Here is a 25,076-nt window from a genome sequence, read left to right on the forward strand (position 1 = left end):
CTGACTGGGCCTCTCCAGAAGGCATATTTTCTTCTGTTGAAGCAATTCTGTTGTAGATTTACTTCTGTGTTTTTTGTCGTTATCCTGTTGCATCACCCAACTTCTGTTGAGCTTCAATTGACGGACAGATAGCCTTACATTCTCCTGCAACATGTCTTGATAAACTTGGGAATTAATTTTTCCTTCAACGATAGCAAGCTATCCAAATAACTTCACAGATCTTCATTGTAACGGGTTTAAACACTGTTTCCCATTAATGAACAAGCACCTGTGGAACGGTCGTTAAGATACTAACAGTTTACAGACGGTAGGCAATTAAGGTCGCAGTTATGAAATCTTAGGACACTAAGGGGGCCTTTCTAATGACTCTGAAAAACAACAAAAGAAAGATACCCAGGGTCGCTGCTAATCTACGTGAACGTGCCTTAGGCATGCTGCAAGGAGGCATGAGGACTGCAGATGTGGCCAGGGCAATAAATTGCAATGTCCGTACGGTGAGACGCCTAAGACAGCGCTACAGGGAGGCAGGATGGACAGCTGGTCGTCCTCGCAGTGGCAGACCACATGTAACAACACATGCACAGGATTGGTATATCCGAACATCACACTTGTGGGACAGTTACAGGATTTCAACAACAACTGCCCGAGTTACACCAGGAACGCACAATCCCTCCATCAGTGCTCAGACTATCTGCAATAGGCTGAGAGAGGCTGGACTGAGGGCTTGTAGGCCTGTTGTAAGGCAGGTCCTCACCAGACATCACTGGCAACAACGTCGCCTATGGGCACAAACCTACCATCGCTGGACCAGACAGGACTGGCAAAAAGTGCTCTTCACTGACGACTCGCGGTTTTGTCTCAACAGGGATGATGGTTGGATTTGTGTTTATCGTCGAAGGAATAAGAGTTACACCGAGGCCTGTACTCTGCAGCGGGATCGATTTGGAGATGGAGGGTCCGTCATGGTCTGGGGCGGTGTGCAGGCAATGTCAACGCTGTGCGTTACAGGGAAGACATCCTCCTTCCTCATGTGGTACCCTTCAGGCAGGCTCATCCTGACATGACCCTCCAGCATGACAATGCTACCAGCCATACTGCTCGTCCTGTACATGATTTCCTGCAAGACAGGAATGTCAGTGTTCTGCCAAGGCCATCGAAGAGCCCGGATGTCAATCCCATTGAGGACGTTTGGGATCTGTTGGATCGGAGGGTGAGGGCTAGGGCCATTACCCCCAAAAATGTCCGGGAATTTGCAGGTGCCTTGGTGGAAGAGTGGGGTAACATCTCCCAGTAAGAACTGGCAAATCTGGTGCAGTCCATGAGGAAGAGATGCACTGCAGTACTTAATGCAGCTGGTGGCCACACCAGATGCTGACTGTTACTTTTGATTTTGACTCCCCCTTTGTTCAGGGACACATTATTCCATTTCTGTTCGTCACATGTCTGTGGAACTTGTTCAGTTTATGTCTCAGTTGTTGAATCTTGTTATGTTCAAACAAATATTTACACATGTCAAGTTTGCTGAAAATAAATGTAGTTGACAGTGAGAGGACGTTTCTTTTTTTGCTGAATTTAATAGTAGTTGTGAGGTCAAACTTGGATCAATTAAGACAGCCTGTCTCTTAACGGACTGTCTATTGAGTACTTCTTTAAACGGCATAGCATGTTCTCCGGAAACCATTCAAGCATTCACAGCCAACCTTCAGACTTGGATAAGGAACTGAGGGCCACAACGTCCCTGAGAACAACTCCCAGTGTCAACAGAAGCTCAAGAGATTAGTCGATGTCATGTCAAGCCAACCTGACTCCCAGGCAGTCCCCCCATGGCCTAGTGCTGAAATCGAGCTGTCGCTGCCTCTTCTCTCTCTTTGTCTCCAGATTGAATATAGAAAAGTGAAACTAGATGAGCTCATCTTTATCCACACTGTCGTAGTGTTGTGTATGTGTCCTGTCCCGACCACCAAGTGGAAACACATAATAGACAGCCCTATCAGTTACCTTGTTCTCAGGGAAGATTACCTGCCTCCACACACTCTCTCTCTGTGTTGAGTGAAGAAAGCCTCTGTTCTCCAACACCATTGGGACATACATTTTTCAATAGCATAGATTGCTAACACTCAGCACAGTCACATAGCCAGAAGTAATTGTGTTTTTCAATAGCGTAGATAGCTACTTGTCTTTAGCACTCATCACAGCACAGTCAGTCAAGTAGTCAGCCCACTGGAATGGTAATCGGGCTGACGTATTGGTAACATATATGATAAGGTGCTGTGGTGGCGGCTATTGTTACTGTAGAAAGTCAGAAAGTCTTCCCATGAACATTTTGTTTTGACAGGGAGTCATGCTGAGACCAAGGTCTCTTTTACAGATGAGCCCTGGAATTACAAAATAATATACACATCACTACACTACAATAAGCAAAGCAGAGATACAAAACACAATAATTGAAAACAAGCACATTGTTCTGTAAAAAGGTCCTCAATCAGCTGTCTGAATTGCCCTAGAGGCACCAAATCATTATTGGGAGTGTGAGCCTACTTGGAGGAGCACCTGAGATTATTCCACAATTAAGGTGCAGATTTACCTAGCCTCATACGATTTCTCAGATTTTTTTGTATTTTTTGTAACTTTTAAACACTTTTTCTCCCCAATTGGAAGTTACGGTCTTGTCCCATCGCTGCAACTCCTGTATGGACTCAGAAGAGGTGAAGGTCGAGAGCCATGCATCCTCTGAAACACGACCCTGCCAAGCCGCACTACTTCTTGACACACTGCTCGCTTAACTTGGAAGCAAGACGCACCAATGTGTCGGAGGAAACACTGTACAGCTGGTGACCGAAGTCAGTGTGCATGCGGCCAGCCTGCCACAAGGAGTCGTTAGAACGCGATGGGACAAGGGCATCCCAGCCAGCCAACCCCAGACCACGCTGGGCCAATTGTGCACCACCTCATGGGTCTCCCGGTCGCAGCTGTCTGCGACACAGCCTGGGATCGAATCGCTGTAGTCTGTAGTTACACCTCAAGCACTGCGATGCAGTGCCTTAGACCGCAGTTTTATATGCCTCCTATAGCAAAGCTGTTGATGAGTCTGGTGGCGTTGATCTGTCTCAATCCAACCGACAGGTTAAATTCAACTCCGCGGCCCATGGGAGACTGGATACTCGCAAGGTGTAGGAGATCGGGAAGGCAGTCTGGCCACCCCTCCATCCGAGAAGATTCGATCCAGCTATGAAACAGCTTTGCCACGCTTGAGACTGACTTACCAGCCCCAGGACTCAGCACAGATTAGCCGGTGGCCTCCCAGTGCCACCCTCCCCCATGCCCACCGCAGTTCAGCAGGTCGTTTCCCCCATCGGATTCCATCACTACCACCAACATTGTGGGCAGCTTGATGGTGAGAGATATTGGCCTGCCTACGGTCTGTGGACCGACTAAGGTCCACTGCCATCCAGGAGCCCATGTCCATGACATCAACACTCTCCTGCCCACGGTTCTGGCCAACTACTCCAATATTGACACTATCGTCACTCATGTAGGTTTTAACAACCTTCGTTTTAAGCGGCCTGAGGACCTGAGGGAGGACTACAAATCATTTTTAAAGAACATCCCTAGCACAGGGTAGAGAAAAATAATCTCTGGGCCCCTCCCGTGCTACCGAAGGGGTTCCGAATAATTCAGCTAACTATTTGCCATAAACGAGTACCTGAAGAAAGTTTGCAATGACAGGAATGTCTCTCTTTGTGACAACTTTGATTTGCTTGGGAGCAACCAGCACTTCTTAAAAGAGACCGGATTCACCCCAAACGAAGGGTTTATTATTATTTCCAGCAACATCGAAACTGTTTTGGAGACTGACGGACAGGGTCTGGTAGTGCTCCAGTTCTCCCGGTCAGAATAAGCAACGGAGGACTTGGAAAGCATATCAACTCCTGTAGACATGGCACTATGGTTATTATGAGTAATGTTCCTTTAACTCCGCCTTCTAGTAAATTTATACAAACTGTCATCTGTTACCATTATGAAAGATTGGAGACTGTCAGAAAAAATGGTTGTAAAGTTAATAATTTGGTAGTTATTCTGTTCGTTACCTCGAGGCAGATGCCCCAGGGGCAGAGTAGCCCACTCTCATTGAATATGGCTCTTTTAAATGTTCGAGCAATCACAAGTAAAACTTTTCTCGTGAATGACCTCATTACTGAGCACAAAGTTGATTGCATGTTTCTCACTGAAACATGGCTGTCTTCAGACTGCAGTGCTTCTCTTATTGAAGCCTCCCAGCTGTAAGGACATTTCATTTGGCAACTTGGGTCTTTTGAGCATCATGCTATACTGTTTAAATGTCGGCCACCAGTGCTGGCCATAACCCTGTATAGGCCACCATAGCACTGCCCCACTTTCTTTACTGAATCTTTTGAGCTCTATGGACTTTATCCAACATATTATTGGGCCAATGCATAACCGCGGCCATACTCTGGACCTGGTTATTACCAAGGGGCTTTCTATTGACTTATCCTCAATTGTTGATGTTGCTTTATCTGATCACCACTGTGTATTTTGTACTACCTTGTTGCCCATAGCACAGGGTAATACTGAATTATTAAGAAACGCTATCTTACCTCTGAAGTTGATACAGATTTTACTGAGTGTATGAACAGTACTCCATCACATATTTAGCCTTTCTCTTGTGTTGATTTATTTGCTAACTTTAATAGCAAATTAAGAGCAACCATTGATGCCATAGCTCCATTAAAGTTGAAAAAAGCCAAATCCAAAGGGAGAGCCCCTTGGATGAGTGAGAAAACTTGTACATTTAAGAGAAATTGCAGAAAGGCAGAGCGGAAGTGGAGAAAGTCAAAGTTGTAGGTCCGTTATGATATTCTGAGAGAGGATATACAACAAGGCAATTAGAAATGCCAGACGGGCAAATTTTTCTAACTAATAATCCAAATAATTTGAGAGTGCTCTTCTCGATAAATCCTATCCACGCAAACCTATGTGAACTTTCCTCCATATATAAATGATTGTGGCATACTTCAGAGATAAGATAACAAACATTAGGCTGGGTATCAGTCTAGCAAGACCTGATGAGGAGTTTAATGGTACGTTCCCTAGCCTATCTCGCAAAGGCATTACGGATGTATTTTTGGTTGACACAGACATGCTCAGGAAAGTGATATCATAACTTAAGCCTTCTACCTGCCTTCTCAATGCTATCCCCACCACATTCTTCAAAACTGTTTTTAATTGCATATCTGAAGAAGTGCAAGCTACTGTTAATCAAATCAAATCAAATGTTATTTGTCACATGCGCCGAATACAACAGGTGAAATGCTTACTTACTACAAGCCCTTAACCAACAATGCAGTTCAAGAATAGAGTTAAGAAAATATTTACTAAAGTAAAAAAAATCTAATCAAATCAAAAAGTAACATGAAAATTACATAACAATAACTAGACTTAATTGTTCAGCAGTCTTATGGCTTGGGAGTAGAAGCTGTTAAGAAACCTTTTGGTTCTAAACTTGGCGCTCCGGGTACCGCTTGCTGTGCGGTTGCAGAGCGAACAGTCTATGACTTGGGTGACTGTGACTTGGCACTTTCACTCAGGCACTTTCCCCACTGCACTGCATTGCACTTTCCACCACTGCACTAAAATATGCTATGGTGAAACACCTTCTGAAGAAATGTTCAGTCAAGCTCTAACCTTCAAACTTCTGGAGAAATTGGTTTTCAAACAGCTAAATCATTTTTTAACTGTATTTTAAAGAAATCTAATCTGGTTTTCAGGACCACAACAGCACATTTACTACTTAGTTAAAGTAGAAAATGATCTTAGAGCCAACATAAATGCCAAATAGCTCTCTGTCCTCTTGGATTTGCATTCAACACTTTTGATCATGATGAGAGGGCGTAAAGGGCGGGGGAGGAAAGGGCGTACTCCAAGATTTGTCCATCAGACTACCAGATGGTGAAGCGTGATTCATCACTCCAGAGTCCAATGGTGGTGAGCTTTACACCACTCCAGCCGACTCTTGGCATTGTGCATGGTGATCTTAGGCTTGAGTGAGGTTGCTCAGCCATGGAAACACATTTCATGAAGCTCCTGGAGAGTTCTTGTGCTGACGTTGCTTCCAGAGGCAGTTTGGAACTCAGTAGTGAGTGTTGCAACCGAGGTCAGACGATTTTTAAGCGCTTCAGCACTTGGCCATCCCGTTCTGTGAGCTTGTGTGGCCTACCACTTTGCGGCTGAGCCGTTGTTGCTCCTAGACGTTTCCACTTCACAATAACAGCACTTACAGTTGCCCAGGACAGTGATAGCAGGGCAGAAATTTGATGAACTGACTTGTTGGAAAGGTGACATCCTATGACGGTGGCACGTTGAAATTCACGGAGTTCTTCAGTAAGGCCATTCTACTGCCAATGTTTGTCTATGGAGATTCTGAACTCAATTTCATATCACACGTAAGGAATGTCACCAAAAAAGCTTTTTACCACCTGGGGAACATTGTCAAGGTGAGGACATTTCTCTCTCAGGCTGATACAGAGAGACTCATCCATGCTTTGATTACAAGAAGGCTTCCCTACTGTAATGCTCTTCTGTCTGGTCTACCCAAGAAAGCTATTGGTCAACTGCAAAACATACAGAATGCTGCAGCACGAGTACTGACCAAGACTAGATGGAGAGCACACATTACACAGGTTTTAAGGTCTCTGCACCGACTGCCTGTGAGTTTTAGACTACATTTTAAGATACTTCTATTTTTTATATATTTTTTGGCACCCCAATACGTCAGACATGCTTTTACCCAGTAGGTCCCTCAGGTCGTCTGGCACTGGCCTTTTAACTATCCCAACGCTTTGCTTTTCCTTAGGTAGCTTTTTAGACGTTCCGTTTTTATTGTTTTTATTTCGTTTTTTATCCTCTTATGTTTGTTATGTAGTAAATATTTCAGTTTTTATTTTCATTGTTTTTCTTCGTTTTTTTTCTTCAAGTGAAGCACATTGTGTTCCATTCCGTGTCTGAAATGTGCTGTATAAATAAAGCTTGGTTTGATTTGACGATGACCTAACTCAGTGGAGATGGAAGGGATCTCCAGCGTTAGAAATCCCTGAGATCGGGTCTGGTGGCTCGTACGTCTGTAGGTTAACAATGAAGTAAGGTACGGGGGAAGTTTGTTCAAGAGGGCTTTATAAACAAAAAGAATGCAAGGCATCGATCTATGAGACTTCAAAAGAGGACCAGCCTCTGATACAGAATTCAGTGATGTGTACTGAACCTGTCGCCTGTAATAAAGCTTAGTGCACTACGATGAACTGCATCCAAAGACTTCAATACACTGGCAGCTGCATTCATATACTGTATTATAGACGATATCACCATAATCTATTACCGGGATGAATGTTGACGGAATTATTTGTTTTCTGCTATTTAACAAAGCCTATAAAGGTGCAATGACCTGGCCTGAAACCATATTCATGAACACTTAGAATACATTTTGTATCTAGGAAAGACCTAAACCGAGTTTATCAAAGATTCAAAAATGTTTTGATAGGCAAGACAGTTTAGAGACATTATTAATTATTTAGGTCGGAGGGGTTAACACCAACTTTGTGGAGAGGGAGCACATGGGCCGCCTTCCAAACCCTGGGGATTGCAGCAAGATAACCATAAGGTAAAAAATATGTCAATGATTCCGCAATTAGGGCAGCAAAAGAAAGGATCAAGTAAATCAGAGTTTTTTTTGACAGCCATCTTAAGCAAGGCATCTAGCACATCACAGGTAGAAAGTTGTTGAAATGGGAACAAAGATTCACTAGAAGTTTATGGATCTTCCATCATGCCAAGTAGAGTCTGGAAGAGTGAAGAGCAGTCGACTCACTGACCAGGGTCAAAAAAAACATAATTTCTTTCAAATAAAAAGGCTTCCAAGGTAAAATGCTGATTAAAAGCATCACTTTTCTCATGTTTTTCAGAAATGGTACCATTGAATTGAATAGACCAGTGGCAATCAGCCTTGAGTCAGAGCCACCTCTGTACCCGTGGTAACGGCCGATGCCATTCAGTAAGAGTGGTGCGGCGTGGGTATTGGAGAGGAGGAAGCAATCATGACTTTCAGACTATAATTTCTCCACTTTATACACAGTTGTATTACTTCAGGGTGGGAAAAAAAGATAGGAATTAATTTAGCTTTTCATTCAACAGCTCTATCTGCTCCCTTATTCAATGTCTGGTTGGCTGGAAAGTACTGAGCACTGTGCTGAGTTCAATGTCTCAGCCAAGATACATTATGTTAAGAGGTACTTAGTATTGATCCGAGACGAGTATTAAGGAATAATCAGAAAGTGACCTGGAATGTTTTCTATTGAAGTAACTGGAGCTAACCCTTTTTCTCTCTCTACCTCTCTCTCTATATATCTCTATCTTTCTCTGTCTGTGTGTGTGTGTGTGTGTGTGTGTGTGTGTGTGTGTGTGTGTGTGTGTGTGTGTGTGTGTGTGTGTGCGCCTGTGCGTCTTGCAGCATCCTGTTTGCGGACATCGAGGGGTTTACCAGTCTGGCATCCCAGTGTACTGCCCAGGAGCTGGTGATGACACTCAATGAACTTTTCGCCCGCTTCGACAAGCTGGCCGCGGTGAGAACACAGGCAACCACACACACATGCAAACACACACGCACGCGCATGCACACACAGACACACACAGACACACAGACACACACAGACGCACACACACACAGACACACACAGACGCGCACACACACAGACGCACACACACACAGACGCACACACACGCACACACACACACACACACACACACACACACACACACACACACACACACACACACACGCGCGCTCGCGCGCGCGCACACACACACACACACACACACACACACACACACACACACACACACACACACACACACACACACACTCACACACACACACACACACACACACACACACACACACACACACACACACAGGTGAACCCTGCAACACTAGGATTGTACAGTACTCCTTCCTCCCACTTTGGAGTCCTTTCTTCTGCTATTTGAAATGCCAGCCAGATATCGTTGAGTTTACAGATAACGATGTGGATTTTTACAACTTTGAATTCCCTGACACAATTCACTGTGTGGTTGTGTACCCCCGCTGGTCTGCCAGCCAGGCCTCAACTATCACCTCATTAGCCCACTGCAGGGGCACTGAGTCACAGCACACCTCCCAGACATAGACCCATTCTCATCCACTGTGACCTCCCTGGTACTGGCACAGAGAGCAGAGCACACACAGGCCCATATGCATGAACATACATACTTGCAATGCCAGGCACGTACACATAATACAATCTGCATACACACATAGCTGTGCACATGCACGCACATATGAACAAACACACACACACACACGTATGTGCATGCGAAGACACTGAGAACTACCCATCTCACTAGCCACGTCTTAGCTGATTCCAGTACACATACACACATTCAGTTTCATATGTCAGATTAATCACATAGACGTATTAATGATGCAGTCAGAAGGATTTTCTTAAATGCACTTAAATAGATTTAGATCCTGTCAGACGTTCCAAGGAGGTCGCGAACACACACACACACACACACACACACACACACACACACACACACACACACACACACGTACTCTTTAATTTGCACAACACTAGGAGTGATTGTATGGATCCTGGTCTAAACAGAGCCATGTGCTGTGGAGACAGAAGGCATTCAGGTGGCTATCATGAGACATGAGCCTGCTGCAGTCCTGTGCCCTGCCCAAGGGAGACACACACACACTCTCTCACACAAACCATTATGCTAGATATTTACAGTACAGCACAAGGCCAGACTCACTCTGCCAAGCAACCATTAAGGTCATATCCAGGGCATGCTACTTAACTATGTGTTCTAGAAGACACATGTAGAATGATTACTCAAGCTTTCCATGTGACCACTCTGTGTTGCCCCCCCCAACCCAATATCTTTATAGCCTGGACTGCTGAGTTCTAAATAACAAACCATCAAGCACACACACAATATCCTATTAACAGTATTTTATACTGAAGTGGAATTGTATTAAAATAGGTAAAAGAAAAAGCCATTCTCTTTAACATTCATGTCATGAGGGCGTTTTGCAGGGCATAATTCCCAGAAAAGGAAGACAAGTGATTCATTTAATATTCTATTTAGATTTGGTATTTATAAGCGACAGTACATGATATAGGGATAATTATACATTGTATGTAAAACATACCCCATACAACACAGATCTAGTGCCGTCAGAAAGTATTCACACCCCTTAACTTATTCCACATTTTGTTGTGTTACAGCCTGAATTATTATCATTTTTTTCTCTCACCCATCTACACACAAGATCCCATAATGACAAAATGAGAACATGTTTAAAGGCATTTTTGCACATTTATTGAAAATGAAATACAGAAATATCTGATTTACATAAGGATTCACACCCCTTTGTCAATAATTTGCTGAATCCACATTTGGCAGTGATAATAGCTGTCAGTCTTTCTCCGTAAGTCTCTAAGAGCTTTCCACACCCGGATTGTACAACATTATTCTTCAAGGTCTGTCAAATTGGTTGTTGATCATTGCTTGACAACAATGGATTTTCAAGTAAATTTAAGTCAAAACTGTAACTCAGCCACTCAGGAACATTTACTGCCTTCTTGGTAAGCAACTCCAGTGTAGATTTGGCCTTGTGTTTTAGGTTATTTTCCCGCTGAAAGGTGAATTCATCACCCATTCTGGTGGAAAGCAGACTGGACCAGGTTTTCCAACAGGATTTTGCCTGTGCTTAGCTCCATTTTGTTTATTCTTTTCTCCTGAAAAACTACCCAGTCCTTAACGATTACAAGCATACACATAACATGATGCAGCCACCACCATGCTTGAAAATATGGAGTGGTACTGAGTAATGTGTTGTATTGGATTTGCCCCAAACATAACACTTTGTATTCAGGACAAAAAGTTAATTGCTTTGCCACATTTCTTTCAGTATTACATTAGTGCCTTGTTGTTTTAGAATATTTTTATTTTGTAAAGACTTCCTTTTTTTCATTCTGTCAATTATGTTAGTATTGTGAATTAACTACAATATAGTTGATCCATCCTCAGTTTTCTCCTATCACAGCCATTAAACTCGAACTGTTTTGAAGTCACCATTGGCCTCATGAAATCGCTGAGCGGTTTCCTTCCTCTTTGGCAACTGAGTTAGGAAGGACACCTGTATCTTTGTAGTGACTGGGTGTCAAAGGGATATTCAATGTCTGCTTTTTTTCCCCCATCTACCAATAGGTGTCCTTCTTTGTGAGGCATTGGAATACCTCCCTGGTTTTTGTGGTTGAATCTATGTTCGAAATTCACTGCTTGATGGAGATACTTTACAGATAATTGTATGTGTGGGGTACAGAGATGAAGTAGTCATTCAAGAATCATGTTAAACACTACTATTGCACACAGAGCCCATGCAACTTATTATGTGACCTGTTAAACACATTTTTACTCCTGAACTTATTTCGTCTTGCCATAGCAAAGGAGTTGAATACTTATTGACTCAAGGCATTTCAGCTTTCATTTGTAATTTATTTGTAAAATTTAGAAAAACACAATTCCACTTTGACATTATGGGGTATCGTGTGTAGGCCAGTGACACAAAAATCTCAGTTTAATCCATTTGAAATTCAGGCTATAACAAAATGTGGAAAAAATCAAGGGGTGTGAACTTTCTGAAGGTACTGTAGTTTTATCCCAAGTGTTGGCAAAATGTGAAGCCAGCATTCGGTTGCCTAGATATAGTGGTCAGGTTTTAATTTGGAAAGGAGTTATTTTCCACTGAGTTTTTAGTCATGAGGCTATTATCCAGAGAGACTTACAATACCAAGTGCATTTCAACAAGCAGGCAACAAACACACTTTTTGTGATCATCGTATGTAAAACCCTCCTCAAAGGAAATGCTAGTAACACACTAACACATTATGTGTGTGTGTGTCTGTGTGTGTGAGCATACATGTGTGGGTGTGTGCGTGTTTGTGTGCATGCACGTATGTGTATGTGTCAACAGGAGAACCACTGCCTGCGTATTAAGATTCTTGGAGACTGCTACTACTGTGTGTCTGGGCTGCCAGAGGCCCGGGCCGACCACGCATCCTGCTGTGTGGAGATGGGTGTGGACATGATCGAGGCCATCTCGTGAGTATGGCACAGCCAAATACATGTATAATGCCTTCGGAAAGTACTCAGACCCCTTGACTTTTCCCACATTTTGTTACGTTACAGCCTTATTCTAAAATGGATTAAATAAATACAAATCCTCAGCAATCTACACACAATACCCCATAATGACATTTTTACAAATGTATTCAAATGAAACACAGAAATACCTTACATACATAAGTATTCAGACCCTTTGCTATGAGACTCGATATTGAGCTCAGGTGCATCCTGTTTCCATTGATCATCCTAGAGATGTTTCTACAACGTGATTGGAGTCCACCTGTGATAAATTCAATTCATTGGACATGATTTGGAAAGGCACATGCCTGTCTATATAAGGTCCCACAGTTGACAGTGCATGTCAGAGCGAATATCAAGCCATGAGGTCAAAGGAATTGTCCGTAGTGCTCAGAGACAGGATTGTGTCGAGGCACAGATCTGGGGAAGGGTACCAAACATTTTTTGCAGCATTGAAGGTCCCCAAGAACACAGTGGCCTCCATCATTCTTAAATGGAAGAAGTTTGGAACCACCAAGACTCTTTCTAAAGCTGGCCGTCGGTCAAACTGAGCAATCAGCGAGAAGGGCCTTGGTCAGGGAGGTAACCAAGAACCCTATGGTCACTCTGACAGAGCTCTAGAGTTCCTCTGTGGAGATCGGAGAACCTTCCAGAAGGACAACCATCTCTGCAGCACTCCACCAATTAGGCCTTTGTGGTAGAGTGGCCAGACTGCAGCCACTCCTCAGTAAAAGGCACATGACTTGAACCCAAACGAAAATCACTGGAGAGACCTGAAAATAGCTGTGCAGCACACAAACCTATCTCGGAGCTCTACGGACAATTCCTTCAACCTCATGGCTTGGTTTTTGCTCTCACATGCATGGTCAACTGTGGGACCTTATATAGACAGGCGTGTGCCTTTCCAAATCATGTCCAATTAATTGAATTTATCACAGGTGGACTAGAATAAAATTGTAGAACATCTCAAAGATGATCAATGTAAAACAGGATACATCTGAGCTTAATTTCGAGGCTCATAGCAAAGGGTCTGAGTACTTATGTAAATAAGGTTTTCAGTTTTAAATCTTTCATTCATTTGCAATCATTTCTAAAAACCTGTTTTCGCTTTGACATTATGGAGTCTTGTTAGTAGATTGCTGAGGATTTTTGTATTTAATTTTAGAATAAGGGTGTAACGTAACAAAATGTGGAAAAAGTCAGAGGGTCTAACATACAGTGGGGCAAAAAAGTATTTAGTCAGCCACCAATTGTGCAAGTTCTCCCACTTAAAAAGATAAGAGAGACCTGTAATTTTCATCATAGGTACACTACAACTATGACAGACAAAATGAGAAAAAAATCCAGAAAATCACATTGTAGGATTTTTTATGAATTTATTTGCAAATTATGGTGGAAAATAAGTATTTGGTCAATAACAAAAGTTTATCTCAATACTTTGTTATATACCCTTTGTTGGCAATGACAGAGGTCAAACGTTTTCTGTAAGTCTTCACAAGGTTTTCACACACTGTTGCTGGTATTTTGGCCCATTCCTCCATGCAGATCTCCTCTAGAGCAGTGATGTTTTGGGGCTGTTGCTGAGCAACACGGACTTTCAACTCCCTCCAAAGATTTTCTATGAGGTTGAGATCTGAAGACTGGCTAGGCCACTCCAGGACCTTGAAATGCTTCTTACGAAGCCACTCCTTCGTTGCCCGGGCGGTGTGTTTGGGATCATTGTCATGCTGAAAGACCCAGCCACGTTTCATCTTCAATGCCCTTGCTGATGGTAGGCTTTGTTACTTTGGTCCCAGCTCTCTGCAGGTCATTCACCGTCCCAGCTCTCTGCAGGTCATTCACCAGGTCCCCACGTGTGGTTCTGGGATTTTTGCCCACCGTTCTTGTGATAATTTTGACCCCACGGGGTGAGATCTTGCGTGGAGCCCCAGATCGAGGGAGATTATCAGTGGTCTTGTATGTCTTCCATTTCCTAATAATTGCTCCCACAGTTGATTTCTTCAAACCATTCAGTCTTCCCAGCCTGGTGCAGGTCTACAATTTTGTTTCTGGTGTCCTTTGACAGCTCTTTGGTCTTGGCCATAGTGGAGTTTGGAGTGTGACTGTTTGAGGTTGTGACAGGTGTCTTTTATACTGATAACAAGTTCAAACAGGTGCCATTAATACAGGAAACGAGTGGAGGATAGAGGAGCCTCTTAAATAAGAAGTTACAGGTCTGTGAGAACCATAAATCTTGCTTGTTTGTAGGTGACCAAATACTTATTTTCCACCATAATTTGCAAATAAATTCATAAAAAATCCTACAATGTGATTTTCTGGATTTTTTTCCTAATTTTGTCTGTCATAGTTGAAGTGTACCTATGATGAAAATTACAGGCCTCTCTCATCTTTTTAAGTGGGAGAACTTGCACAATTGGTGGCTGACTAAATACTTTTTTGCCCCACTGTATATAGAGTTTTGCAAAAAACACATATTCATACACATCTAAAATCTATGAATAAAACATCTGAGAACAGTCATATTTTACACACACGTGAAGGTGTCCATAAGCAATCATTTCAAATGTGAAATATAGGTCAATATAGCGTTTTGGAAATAAACTCTTCAATTGTTCTTCAATCCTGTTCCTGGAGAGCCACACGATGCACAAGCCTTGTTTCAGACAGGTGGTAGGAGGCAGGTGTGCATTAGTGCCATAGTACTCCTACACTTCCAGGCCCAGAGAAACCAGAAAGGTTCAAATCAGGTTCACTCTATACGCATGAAGAGGCACTTAGCCTAATTTGTGTCTGCAGAAGTTAAGTCAATGAGTCCAGGACAGGTGCTTGGTGTGCTTGAAACAGGCTAATGCTGATTGCGTTACTGTTCAGTTGTATTTTTTTGTGGCGTCTGATTGGTGTTTGCTGAGAGAGGTAAGGGCTGGCTGATTTATTGATTGGCTGTTTCTGAATGACGAGACAGATGTCTGTCTCTGCTCACAGACCTGACTGTCTCCGAATACAGACCTTACTGTCTCCACTCACAGACCTGACTGTCTCCGCTCACAGACTTTACTGTCTCCGCTCACAGACCTGACTGTCTCTGCTCACAGACCTTACTGTCTCCGCTCACAGACCTGACTGTCTCCGCTCACAGACCTGACTGTCTCCGCTCACAGACCTGACTGTCTCCGCTCACAGACCTGACTGTCTCCGCTCACAGACCTGACTGTCTGCCCCTCAGCACTCCTGTCAGCAGTAGTGTGTTTGTATGTGTGTGCGTGTGTGTGTCAGTGTGTGTGTGTGTGTGTGTGTGTGTGTGTGTGTGTGTGTGTGTGTATGTACACACGTGCGTGCAATTGACTGTGTTTTCATCCCTTCGACCAGAGCGGCTGTGGTTATTGCATTTTTGCTTCACTTAGCTTTCTCCTTTTTCTAAGCAGTCCCCCAACTTCCATGACGCAATAACATGGAACAATGTTATAAAATCTAGAATATTGCCACTGATGAATGGTTTAGAAGGCGAAGGTGAGAAAATGTTCTGGTTCAGTGTCCCTGCCCTCTACATTCACAGGGAGTCAGCGAGGCACCGTATTAGGAGACTGCTGTGACATTATAACGAGGTGATTACTGCATTGTAACCAAATATACTGAGCTAGAGCAATTTTGACAAAAACAACGGATATACAGTGCCTTGCGAAAGTATTCGGCCCCCTTGAACTTTGCGACCTTTTGCCACATTTCAGGCTTCAAACATAAAGATATAAAACTGTATTTTTTTGTATTTTTTTGTGAAGAATCAACAACAAGTGGGACACAATCATGAAGTGGAACGACATTTATTGGATATTTCAAATATTATTCAGCCCCTTTACTGTCAGTGCAGCAAACTCTCTCCAGAAGTTCAGTGAGGATCTCTGAATGATCCAATGTTGACCTAAATGACTAATGATGATAAATACAATCCACCTGTGTGTAATCAAGTCTCCGTATAAATGCACCTGCACTGTGATAGTCTCAGAGGTCTGTTAAAAGTGCAGAGAGCATCATGAAGAACAAGGAACACACCAGGCAGGTCCGAGATACTGTTGTGAAGAAGTTTAAAGCTGGATTTGGATACAAAAATACTTCCCAAGCTTTAAACATCCCAAGGAGCACTGTGCAAGCGATAATATTGAAATGGAAGGAGTATCAGACCACTGCAAATCTACCAAGACCTGGCCGTCCCTCTAAACTTTCAGCTCATACAAGGAGAAGACTGATCAGAGATGCAGCCAAGAGGCCCATGATCACTCTGGATGAACTGCAGAGATCTACAGCTGAGGTGGGAGACTCTGTCCATAGGACAACAATCAGTCGTATATTGCACAAATCTGGCCTTTATGGAAGAGTGGCAAGAAGAAAGCCATTTCTTAAAGATATCCATACCATATCCACCACCTGGGAGACACACCAAACATGTGGAAGAAGGTGCTCTGGTCAGATGAAACCAAAATGGAACTTTTTGGCAACAATGCAAAACGTTATGTTTGGCGTAAAAGCAACACAGCTCATCACCCTGAACACACCATCCCCACTGTCAAACATGGTGGTGGCAGCATCATGGTTTGGGCCTGCTTTTCTTCAGCAGGGACAGGGAAGAAGGTTAAAATTGATGGGAAGATGGATGGAGCCAAATACAGGACCATTCTGGAAGAAAACCTGATGGAGTCTGCAAAAGACCTGAGACTGGGACGGAGATTTGTCTTCCAACAAGACAATGATCCAAAACATAAAGCAAAATCTACAATGGAATGGTTCAAAAATAAACATATCCAGGTGTTAGAATGGCCAAGTCAAAGTCCAGACCTGAATCCAATTGAGAATCTGTAGAAAGAACTGAAAACTGCTGTTCACAAATGCTCTCCATCCAACCTCACTGAGCTCGAGATGTTTTGCAAGGAGGAATGGGAAAAAATGTCAGTCTCTCGATGTGCGAAACTGATAGAGACATACCCCAAGCGACTTACAGCTGTAATCGCAGCAAAAGGTGGCGCTACAAAGTATTAACTTAAGGGGGCTGAATAATTTAGCACGCCCAATTTTTCAGTTTTTGATTTGTTAAAAAAGTTTGAAATATCCAATAAATGTCATTCCACTTCATGATTGTGTCCCACTTGTTGTAGATTCTTCACAAAAAAATACAGTTTTATATCTTTATGTTTGAAGCCTGAAATGTGTCAAAAGGTCGCAAAGTTCAAGGGGGCCGAATACTTTCGCAAGGCACTGTACACTATACACTACCCTTGAATGAGAACACCTTCTCATTCAAGGGTATTTCTTTATTTTGTACTATTTTCTAATAGTGAAGACATCAAAACTATGAAATAACACATATGGAATCATGTAGTAAACAAAAAAGTGTTAAACAAATCAAAATATATTTTATATTTGAGATTCTTCAAATAGCCACCCTTTGCCTTGATGACAGCTTCGCACACTCTTGGCATTTTCTCAAGCAGCTTCATGACATAGCCACCTCGAATGCATTTCAATTAACAGACGTGTGTTCTTAAAAGTTAATTGGTGGAATTTCTTTCCTTCTTAATGCATTTGAGCCAATCAGTTGTGTTGTGACAATGTAGTGGGGTATACAGAATATAGCCCTATTTGGTAAAAGACCAAGTCCATATTATGACAAGAATAGCTAAAATAAGAAACGGCACTCCATCATTACTTTCAGTCAATACGGAGCATTTCAAAAACTTTGAAAGTTTCTTCAAGTGCAATCACAAAAACCATCAAGCGCTACGATGAATCTGGCTCTCATGAGGACCGCCACAGGAATGGAAGACCCAGTGCTACCTCTGCTGAAGAGGATAAGTTCATTAGAGTCACCAGTCTCAGAAATTGCAGCCTAAATAAATGCTTCACAGAGTTCAAGTAACAGACACATCTCAAAATCAACTGTTCAGAGGAGACTGTGTGAATCAGGTCTTCATGGTCAAATTGCTGCAAAGAAACCACTACTAAAGGACGAACAATGGACATTAGATCAGTGGAAATCTGTCCTTTGCTCTGGAGTCCAAATTGGAGATTTTTGGTTCCAACCGCCCTGTCTTTGTGAGACGTGGTGTGGGTTAACGGATGATCTCCGCATGTGTATTTCCCACCGTAAACCATGAAGGAGGAGGTGTGATGGTGTGGGGTGCTTTGCTTGTGAAACTGGCTGTGATTTATTTAGAATTCAAGGCACACTTAACCAGCATGGCTACCACAGGATTTTGCACCGATGCGCCATCCCATCTGGTTTGGGCTTAGTGGGACTATCATTTGTTTTTCAACAGGACAATGACCCAGTACACCTCCAGGCTGTGTAGGGGTTATTTTACCAAGAAGGAGAGTGATGGAGTGCTGCATCAGATGACCTGGCATCCACAATCCCCCAAACACAACCAAATTGAGATGGTTTGGGATGAGTTGGACCACAGAGTGAAGGAAAGGCAGCCAGCAAGTGCTCAGCATATGTGGGAACTCCTTCAAGACTGTTGGAAAAGCATTCCAGGTGAAGCTGGTTGAGAGAATGCCAAGAGTGTGCAAAGCTGTCATCAAGGCAAAGGGTGGTTATTTAATCAATTTACATGTATTTAGCCCTCTGTTTCCCATCATGTCTTTGTGTGTAATTGTTTATTGTTATGTGGTTTGTCAGGCGCATTACTTTTGTTAAGTGGTTAAGTGGTTTTGGCACTTGTATGTTTTTATTGTGCTGTCTATTTGGAACGGAATTAAAGTGCGCCTGTTTGCTACACTCTGCTCTCCTGCACCTGACTTCGCTTAACAGAATTACACTCCAAGACATGATGGGAAAGAGAGGGCTAAATACATGTAGATTGATTAGGGAATAAAAAACAGGTGTATATGGGACAAGACAAAACAAATGGACATATGAAAAATGGAGCGGCCATGGCTAGAAAGCCGGTGACGTCGATCACCGAACGCCGCCCGAACAAGGTGAGGAGCCGACTTCGGCGGAAGTCGTGACAAATATAAAATATATTTTGATTTGTTTAACACTTTTTGTTAACTACATGATTCCATATGTGTTATTTCATAGTTTTAATGTCTTCACTATTATTCTACAATTTTGAAAATAGTAAAAATAAAGATAAACCCTTGAATGAGTGGGTGATCTAAAACTTTTGACCTGTAGTATTTGTTGCCCTAAAGCGATTCACATACGGAAATATCACCGATTTCACCATCGAGTACACATCTTGTCCCTCTAGTTAAAGCGGCTAGTGCCTAGGAAGGCGACAGCCGCCGGTGACCATAGCAACAAAATGTATATATTTATTTATTTATTTTCACCTTTATTTAACCAGGTAGGCCAGTTGAGAACAAGTTCTCATTTACAACTGCGACCTGGCCAAGATAAAGCAAAGCAGTTCGACACATATAACAACACAGAGTTATACATGGAGTAAAACAAACATACAGTCAATAATACAGTACATTATCGACATAAAAATGTATTCACATGGAACAGATATTATTGTTTCAAAAATTGATTCGAAAGCAGTTACTTTTATTGTTAAAAGTGACTGTAAACTGATAGTGTTAGCCAGCTAGCTAGCTAAAGTGGGAAAGTTAGCTGGACTTACGTGCTGATGTATTACAACACAGGCTATGTTTTCTCGTGTGATTGGTGAACAACACACAGAATCCTATTTTCTCAGCCTCGGTTGAGCTGCTTTCACATGCATGAGTACCGGCGACCACTCCATCTGGATAGAATACTTGGGAACAGATTTCCTCTTTTCTCCCTCCAAAATCAGTGCTCAGTGGTCTCTAACTGTTTCTATCTGTGTCTGTGTGTGTGTGTTCTAGGCTCGTGAGAGAGGTCACAGGGGTCAATGTGAACATGCGTGTGGGCATCCATAGCGGCAGGGTCCACTGTGGGGTACTGGGACTCAGGAAGTGGCAGTTTGACGTGTGGTCCAACGATGTCACGTTAGCTAATCACATGGAGGCTGGGGGCGCGGCAGGGTACGTTTGGCCAATCATGACAAACCAGTACAGAGTCACTCACCCAATGACACTACAACTTTTCTCCTATGCTCTGTATCAAAATACACTATAATACTACATAGAATAACACATAGAACTTTTGTATTGGGCATACATTCTAAGTGGCATGCTACTATGTATTTGGGATATGTAAGGGATAATCAACAAGGGGCTATGCGTTCTATGGAAAATAATGAATGGCGTGGAAGGTGTTTTCCATGACATGCTAGCAGTCCCAGAGAATGCGTAGAGCCACGAGTTGATTATCCCTTTTTTACCATGGCTATAATTGTTTTATTTTTTTATTTTACCCCTTTTTCTCCCTAATTTTGTGGTATCCAATTGTTTTAGTAGCTACTCTCTTGTCTCATCGCTACAACTCCCGTACGGGCTCGGGAGAGACGAAGGTTGAAAGTCATGCATCCTCCGATACACAACCCAACCAAGCCGCACTGCTTCTTTACACAGCGTGCATCCAACCCGGAAGCCAGCCGCACCAATGTGTCGGAGAAAACACCGTGCACCTGGCAACCTTGGTTAGCGTGCACTGCGCCCGGCCCGCCACAGGAGTCGCTGGTGCGCGATGAGACAAGGATATCCCTACCGGCCAAGCCCTCCCTAACCGGGAGACGCTAGGCCAATTGTGCGTCGCCCAACGGACCTCCCGGTTGCGACAGAGCCTGGGCGCGAACCCAGGGTCTCTGGTGGCACAGCTGGCGCTGCAGTCCATGGCTATAATGTAACACTTTTGACACTAGAAATGTGTTAATTTGTGGTAGAAATGTGTTCAACATTCACTGAAGTAGCTAGCAAGTTTACTAGATAGCTACAGTAGTTGCCGTCGTAACCAAACAAACAGACTTGCTAGTTTAGCTAACCACATTCTGAAAATCTAATTCAACAATACCGATACTGTTTTCAATTCAGCTTTTGCTTACAAAAGCAGCTCAAACAAAACATGTAAAAATGAACTATAGCCATTGAATTCTACTGTGCAAATATACTGTGCCTTACAGGGAAATATTGCATGCTCTAGAATGCCCGTCAAGACAATTAGAAGGAGTATTCAACACCATGGTATACAATCACTATATCACTGGCAAACAAATATTTAACTACATTATTATGTCAATTTTGCACAATCCTTTTCTATGGTACAGTTTAAGTCGGAAGATTACATACACCTTAGCCAAATACATTTAAACTCAGTTTTTCACAATTCCTGACATTTAATCCAAGTAAAAGTTCCCTGTCTTAGGTCAGTTAGGATCACCACTTTATTTTAAGAATGAAATGTCAGAACAATAGTAGAGAGAATTATTTATTTAAGCTTTTATTTCTTTCATCACATTCCCAGTGGGTCAGAGGTGTACATACACTCAATTAGCATTTGGTAGCATTGCCTTTAAATTGTTTAACTTGGGTCAAACATTTCGGTTAGCCTTCCACAAGCTTCCCACAATAAGTTGGGTGAATTTTGGCCCATTCCTCCTGACAGAGTTAGTGTAACTGAGTCAGGTTTGTGGGCCTCCATCCTCACACACGCTTTTGCCAGTTCTGCCCATAAATTTTCTATAGGATTGAGGTCAGTGCTTTGTGATGACCACTCCAATACCTTGACTTTGTTGTCCTTAAGCCATTTTGTTACAACTTTGGTTGGGGTCATTGTCTATTTGGAACACCCTTTTGCGACCAAACTTTAACTTCCTGACTGATGTCTTGAGATGTTGCTTCAATATATCCACATAATTTTTCTTTCCTCATGATGCCATCAATTTTGTGAAGTGCACCAGTGCCTCCTGCAGCAAAGCACACCCACAACATGACGCTGCCACCCCCGTGCTTCATGGTTGGGATGGTCTTCTTCGGCTTGCAAGCATCCCCCTTTTTCTTCCAAACATAACGATGGTCATTATGGCCAAACAGTTCTATTTTTGTTTCATCAGACCAGAGGACATTTCTCCAAAAAGTATAATCTTCGTCCCCATGTGCAGTTGCAAACCGTAGTCTGGCTTTTTTATGGAGGTTTTGGAGCAGCACCTTCTTCCTTGCTGAGCGGCCTTTCAGGTTATGTCGATATAGGACTTGTTTTACTGTGGATATGGATACTTTTGTACCTGTTTCCTCCAGCATCTTCACAAGGTCCTTTGCTGATGTTCTGGGATTGATTTGCACTTTTCGCACCAAAGTACATTAATCTCTAGAAGACAGAACTTGTCTCCTTCCTGAGCGGTATGACGGCTGCGTGGTCCCATGGTGTTTATACTTGTGCACTATTGCTTGTATAGATGAACGTGGTACCTTCAGGTGTTTGGAATTACTCCCAATGATGAACCAGACCTGTGGAGGCCTACACATTTTTTTCTGAGGTCTTGGCTGATTTCTTTTGATTTTCCCATGATGTCAAGCAAAGAGGCGCTGAGTTTGAAGGTAGGCCTTGAAATACATCCACAGGTACACCTCCAATTGACTCAAATGATGTGAATTAGCCTATGAGAAAGAAGCTTCTAAAGCCATGACGTAATTTTCTGGAATTTTCCAAGCTGTTTAAAGGCACAGTCAACTTAGTGTATGTAAACGTCTGACCCACTGGAATTGTGTTACAGTGAATTATAAGTGAAATAATCTGTCTGTAAACAATTGTTGAAAAAATGACTTGTGTCATGCAAAAAGTAGATGTCATATCTGATTTGCCAAAACTATAGTTTGTTAACAAGAAATTTGTGGAGTGGTTGAAAAACGAGTTTTAATGACTCCAACCTAAGTGTATGTAAACCTCCGACTTCAACTGTATAATCCTGAGATGAATGAATGAATAATAATGACCATTGTGTCCAGTAAGTCATTGCTGTGTTTTCGTGCCAGGCGGATCCACATCACCAAGGCCACTCTGAACTACCTGAATGGTGACTATGACGTGGAGCCAGGATCAGGAGGAGAGAGGAACGTCTATCTGAAGAGGCACAACATCGAAACCTACCTCATCGTGGGCTGCAGCCAGAAAAGGGTACAGTACAGCCTGGTCATCCCTTTACTGTTAGATTAGGTTATTATGACTATGGCCCAGAGTTTTACCTGATCCCGTGATCTGACCCTTTAAATGGACACCTCACAGTTTTTAACCACATCTTTCATCGCTATTTTCCTATGTAGACACTGGTATGGTACTTGAGATAATTAATGAAATAATACTAGTAATATTAGTCCCGTGCAAATACGGCTTTACACGGACATGAGTAAGATTTTCATTGTAAATTACACAGACATGAGTAAGATTTCCAATGTAGATACTTGACTAGGAAAAACTCTGGGCCCCCAGTTGACTGTAATAGGAAAACAAACTCAGCCCTGCTCAGTCAAAATTCTGATACATTTTCATTAAACTCTTTTTTATTCACTGGCTGATTATCATGTCTTGTTTTTTTATAAGCAGCTGGTTGGCTTACTTTTGGAAATCATGCATCTCTAAAGAGTGATGTCACCCGTTCTCTCACCATGAGATAATGTTTGTTTACGTACAGTACGATGCCCTTTTAATCAGCTGAGAATATATTATATCAGTAGTGTGTGTGTGTGTCATATCATATCAGTCCTGTGGCGATATCAGAAGCCTTGACTCTAATCCAGCTAATGTATCATATCATGTGTACTTTCACATAATGTATCATATTATTATATACTACATTCTAACTTATGGGTTGATTGGGAATGGGTTGGTTCTCACGATCCCTGTTAGAATAGTTACATTACAGACCTGCCCTAATAAACTGTTTACAAGAAGTGATACATTTTAGTGTGCATCCCAAATGACACCCTATTCTCTATAGAGTGCACTACAGTGCCATTTGAGGCATAGCCTTAGAGTTCGCTACCTTTTCCGTTCAGTTTGAACCACTACACTCATCCCAGGTCAGCTATCACTACCTATAAGCATATTTAATTGTAGTAGGAACCGTTGAAAACATGTAACTGATCTACAGTAGAGTAAGTGATTGTTGCATGGAATTCCCCTAGAAGTATAGCTGTCAGGGGTGGAAATGGGGGGCAACCCGGGAGTGAAATCATTTTAGCATGGTCTTTAATTCAAGGATTTTACATTGGTGGTTTCCTGGTCCCCAGAGTGACTTTTTCCATTACCACCCCTTGTATATCTGTCTCCCTTCCCTTGCAGAAAGAAGAGAAGGCGATGATAGCGAAAATGAACCGTCAGCGCGCCAACTCTGTCTCCCACAACACGGGCCACTGGACCGACCGACCTTTCTACAACCATGGAGGAAACCAGATCTCCAAGGAGATGAAGAGGATGGTGAGATACCATTCTGTCCTCACCGCCATTCAGACTTTATCTTTACTCTTCTCTGATCTGGCCTTCACAGCAAGGCCAGGTTGTGGTTGTTGTGTGTTTGTGTATTAACCAGGGACTATAGAAAGCCAAGGACATGAGGCGGTTATGTCATTGCATACGGTATATCTTTCATTGTCTCCCTAGGCTCTCTCTGTCTTTAGTCTGGCATTTAGCTCTAGGGTCACAGTGCCCCCACCCCTGTTTCACTTCCCCTGACCCGGTGCCCAAGAAACCCCAGAGAGAGAGAGAGAGAGAGAGAGAGAGAGAGAGAGAGAGAGAGAGAGAGAGAGAGAGGAGCAGAATCAGTGAAGCGGTAGCAGGATGGCCACAGTCAGTCAGCCTTAATGATTTAATCAGTCACCAATAAGGGAAACTCACCTGAGGCGGATACACCTTTTATCTGTGTGTTTCCTGTCTGTGTAGACGTCAGTGAGCTGAGGTC

At 42.8% G+C, this 25,076-nt stretch overlaps 1 protein-coding gene across 2 annotated transcripts in view; it reads left to right on the plus strand.

The window, feature by feature from the left end:
• Positions 1–25,076, plus strand: part of LOC109868074 (adenylate cyclase type 5) — a 149,299-nt gene that overhangs the window by 102,014 nt on the left and 22,209 nt on the right. For both annotated transcript variants that reach the window (XM_031797123.1, XM_031797132.1), the window contains exons 4-8: positions 8,519–8,630; positions 12,095–12,222; positions 20,110–20,268; positions 23,155–23,296; positions 24,461–24,595. In XM_031797123.1, coding sequence (XP_031652983.1) covers positions 8,519–8,630; positions 12,095–12,222; positions 20,110–20,268; positions 23,155–23,296; positions 24,461–24,595 — 676 coding nt within the window. The remainder of the gene's footprint in view (positions 1–8,518; positions 8,631–12,094; positions 12,223–20,109; positions 20,269–23,154; positions 23,297–24,460; positions 24,596–25,076) is intronic.

Source organism: Oncorhynchus kisutch, linkage group LG2 (assembly GCF_002021735.2).
Source record: "Oncorhynchus kisutch isolate 150728-3 linkage group LG2, Okis_V2, whole genome shotgun sequence".
In the NCBI taxonomy this organism is placed as follows: Eukaryota; Metazoa; Chordata; class Actinopteri; order Salmoniformes; family Salmonidae; genus Oncorhynchus; species Oncorhynchus kisutch.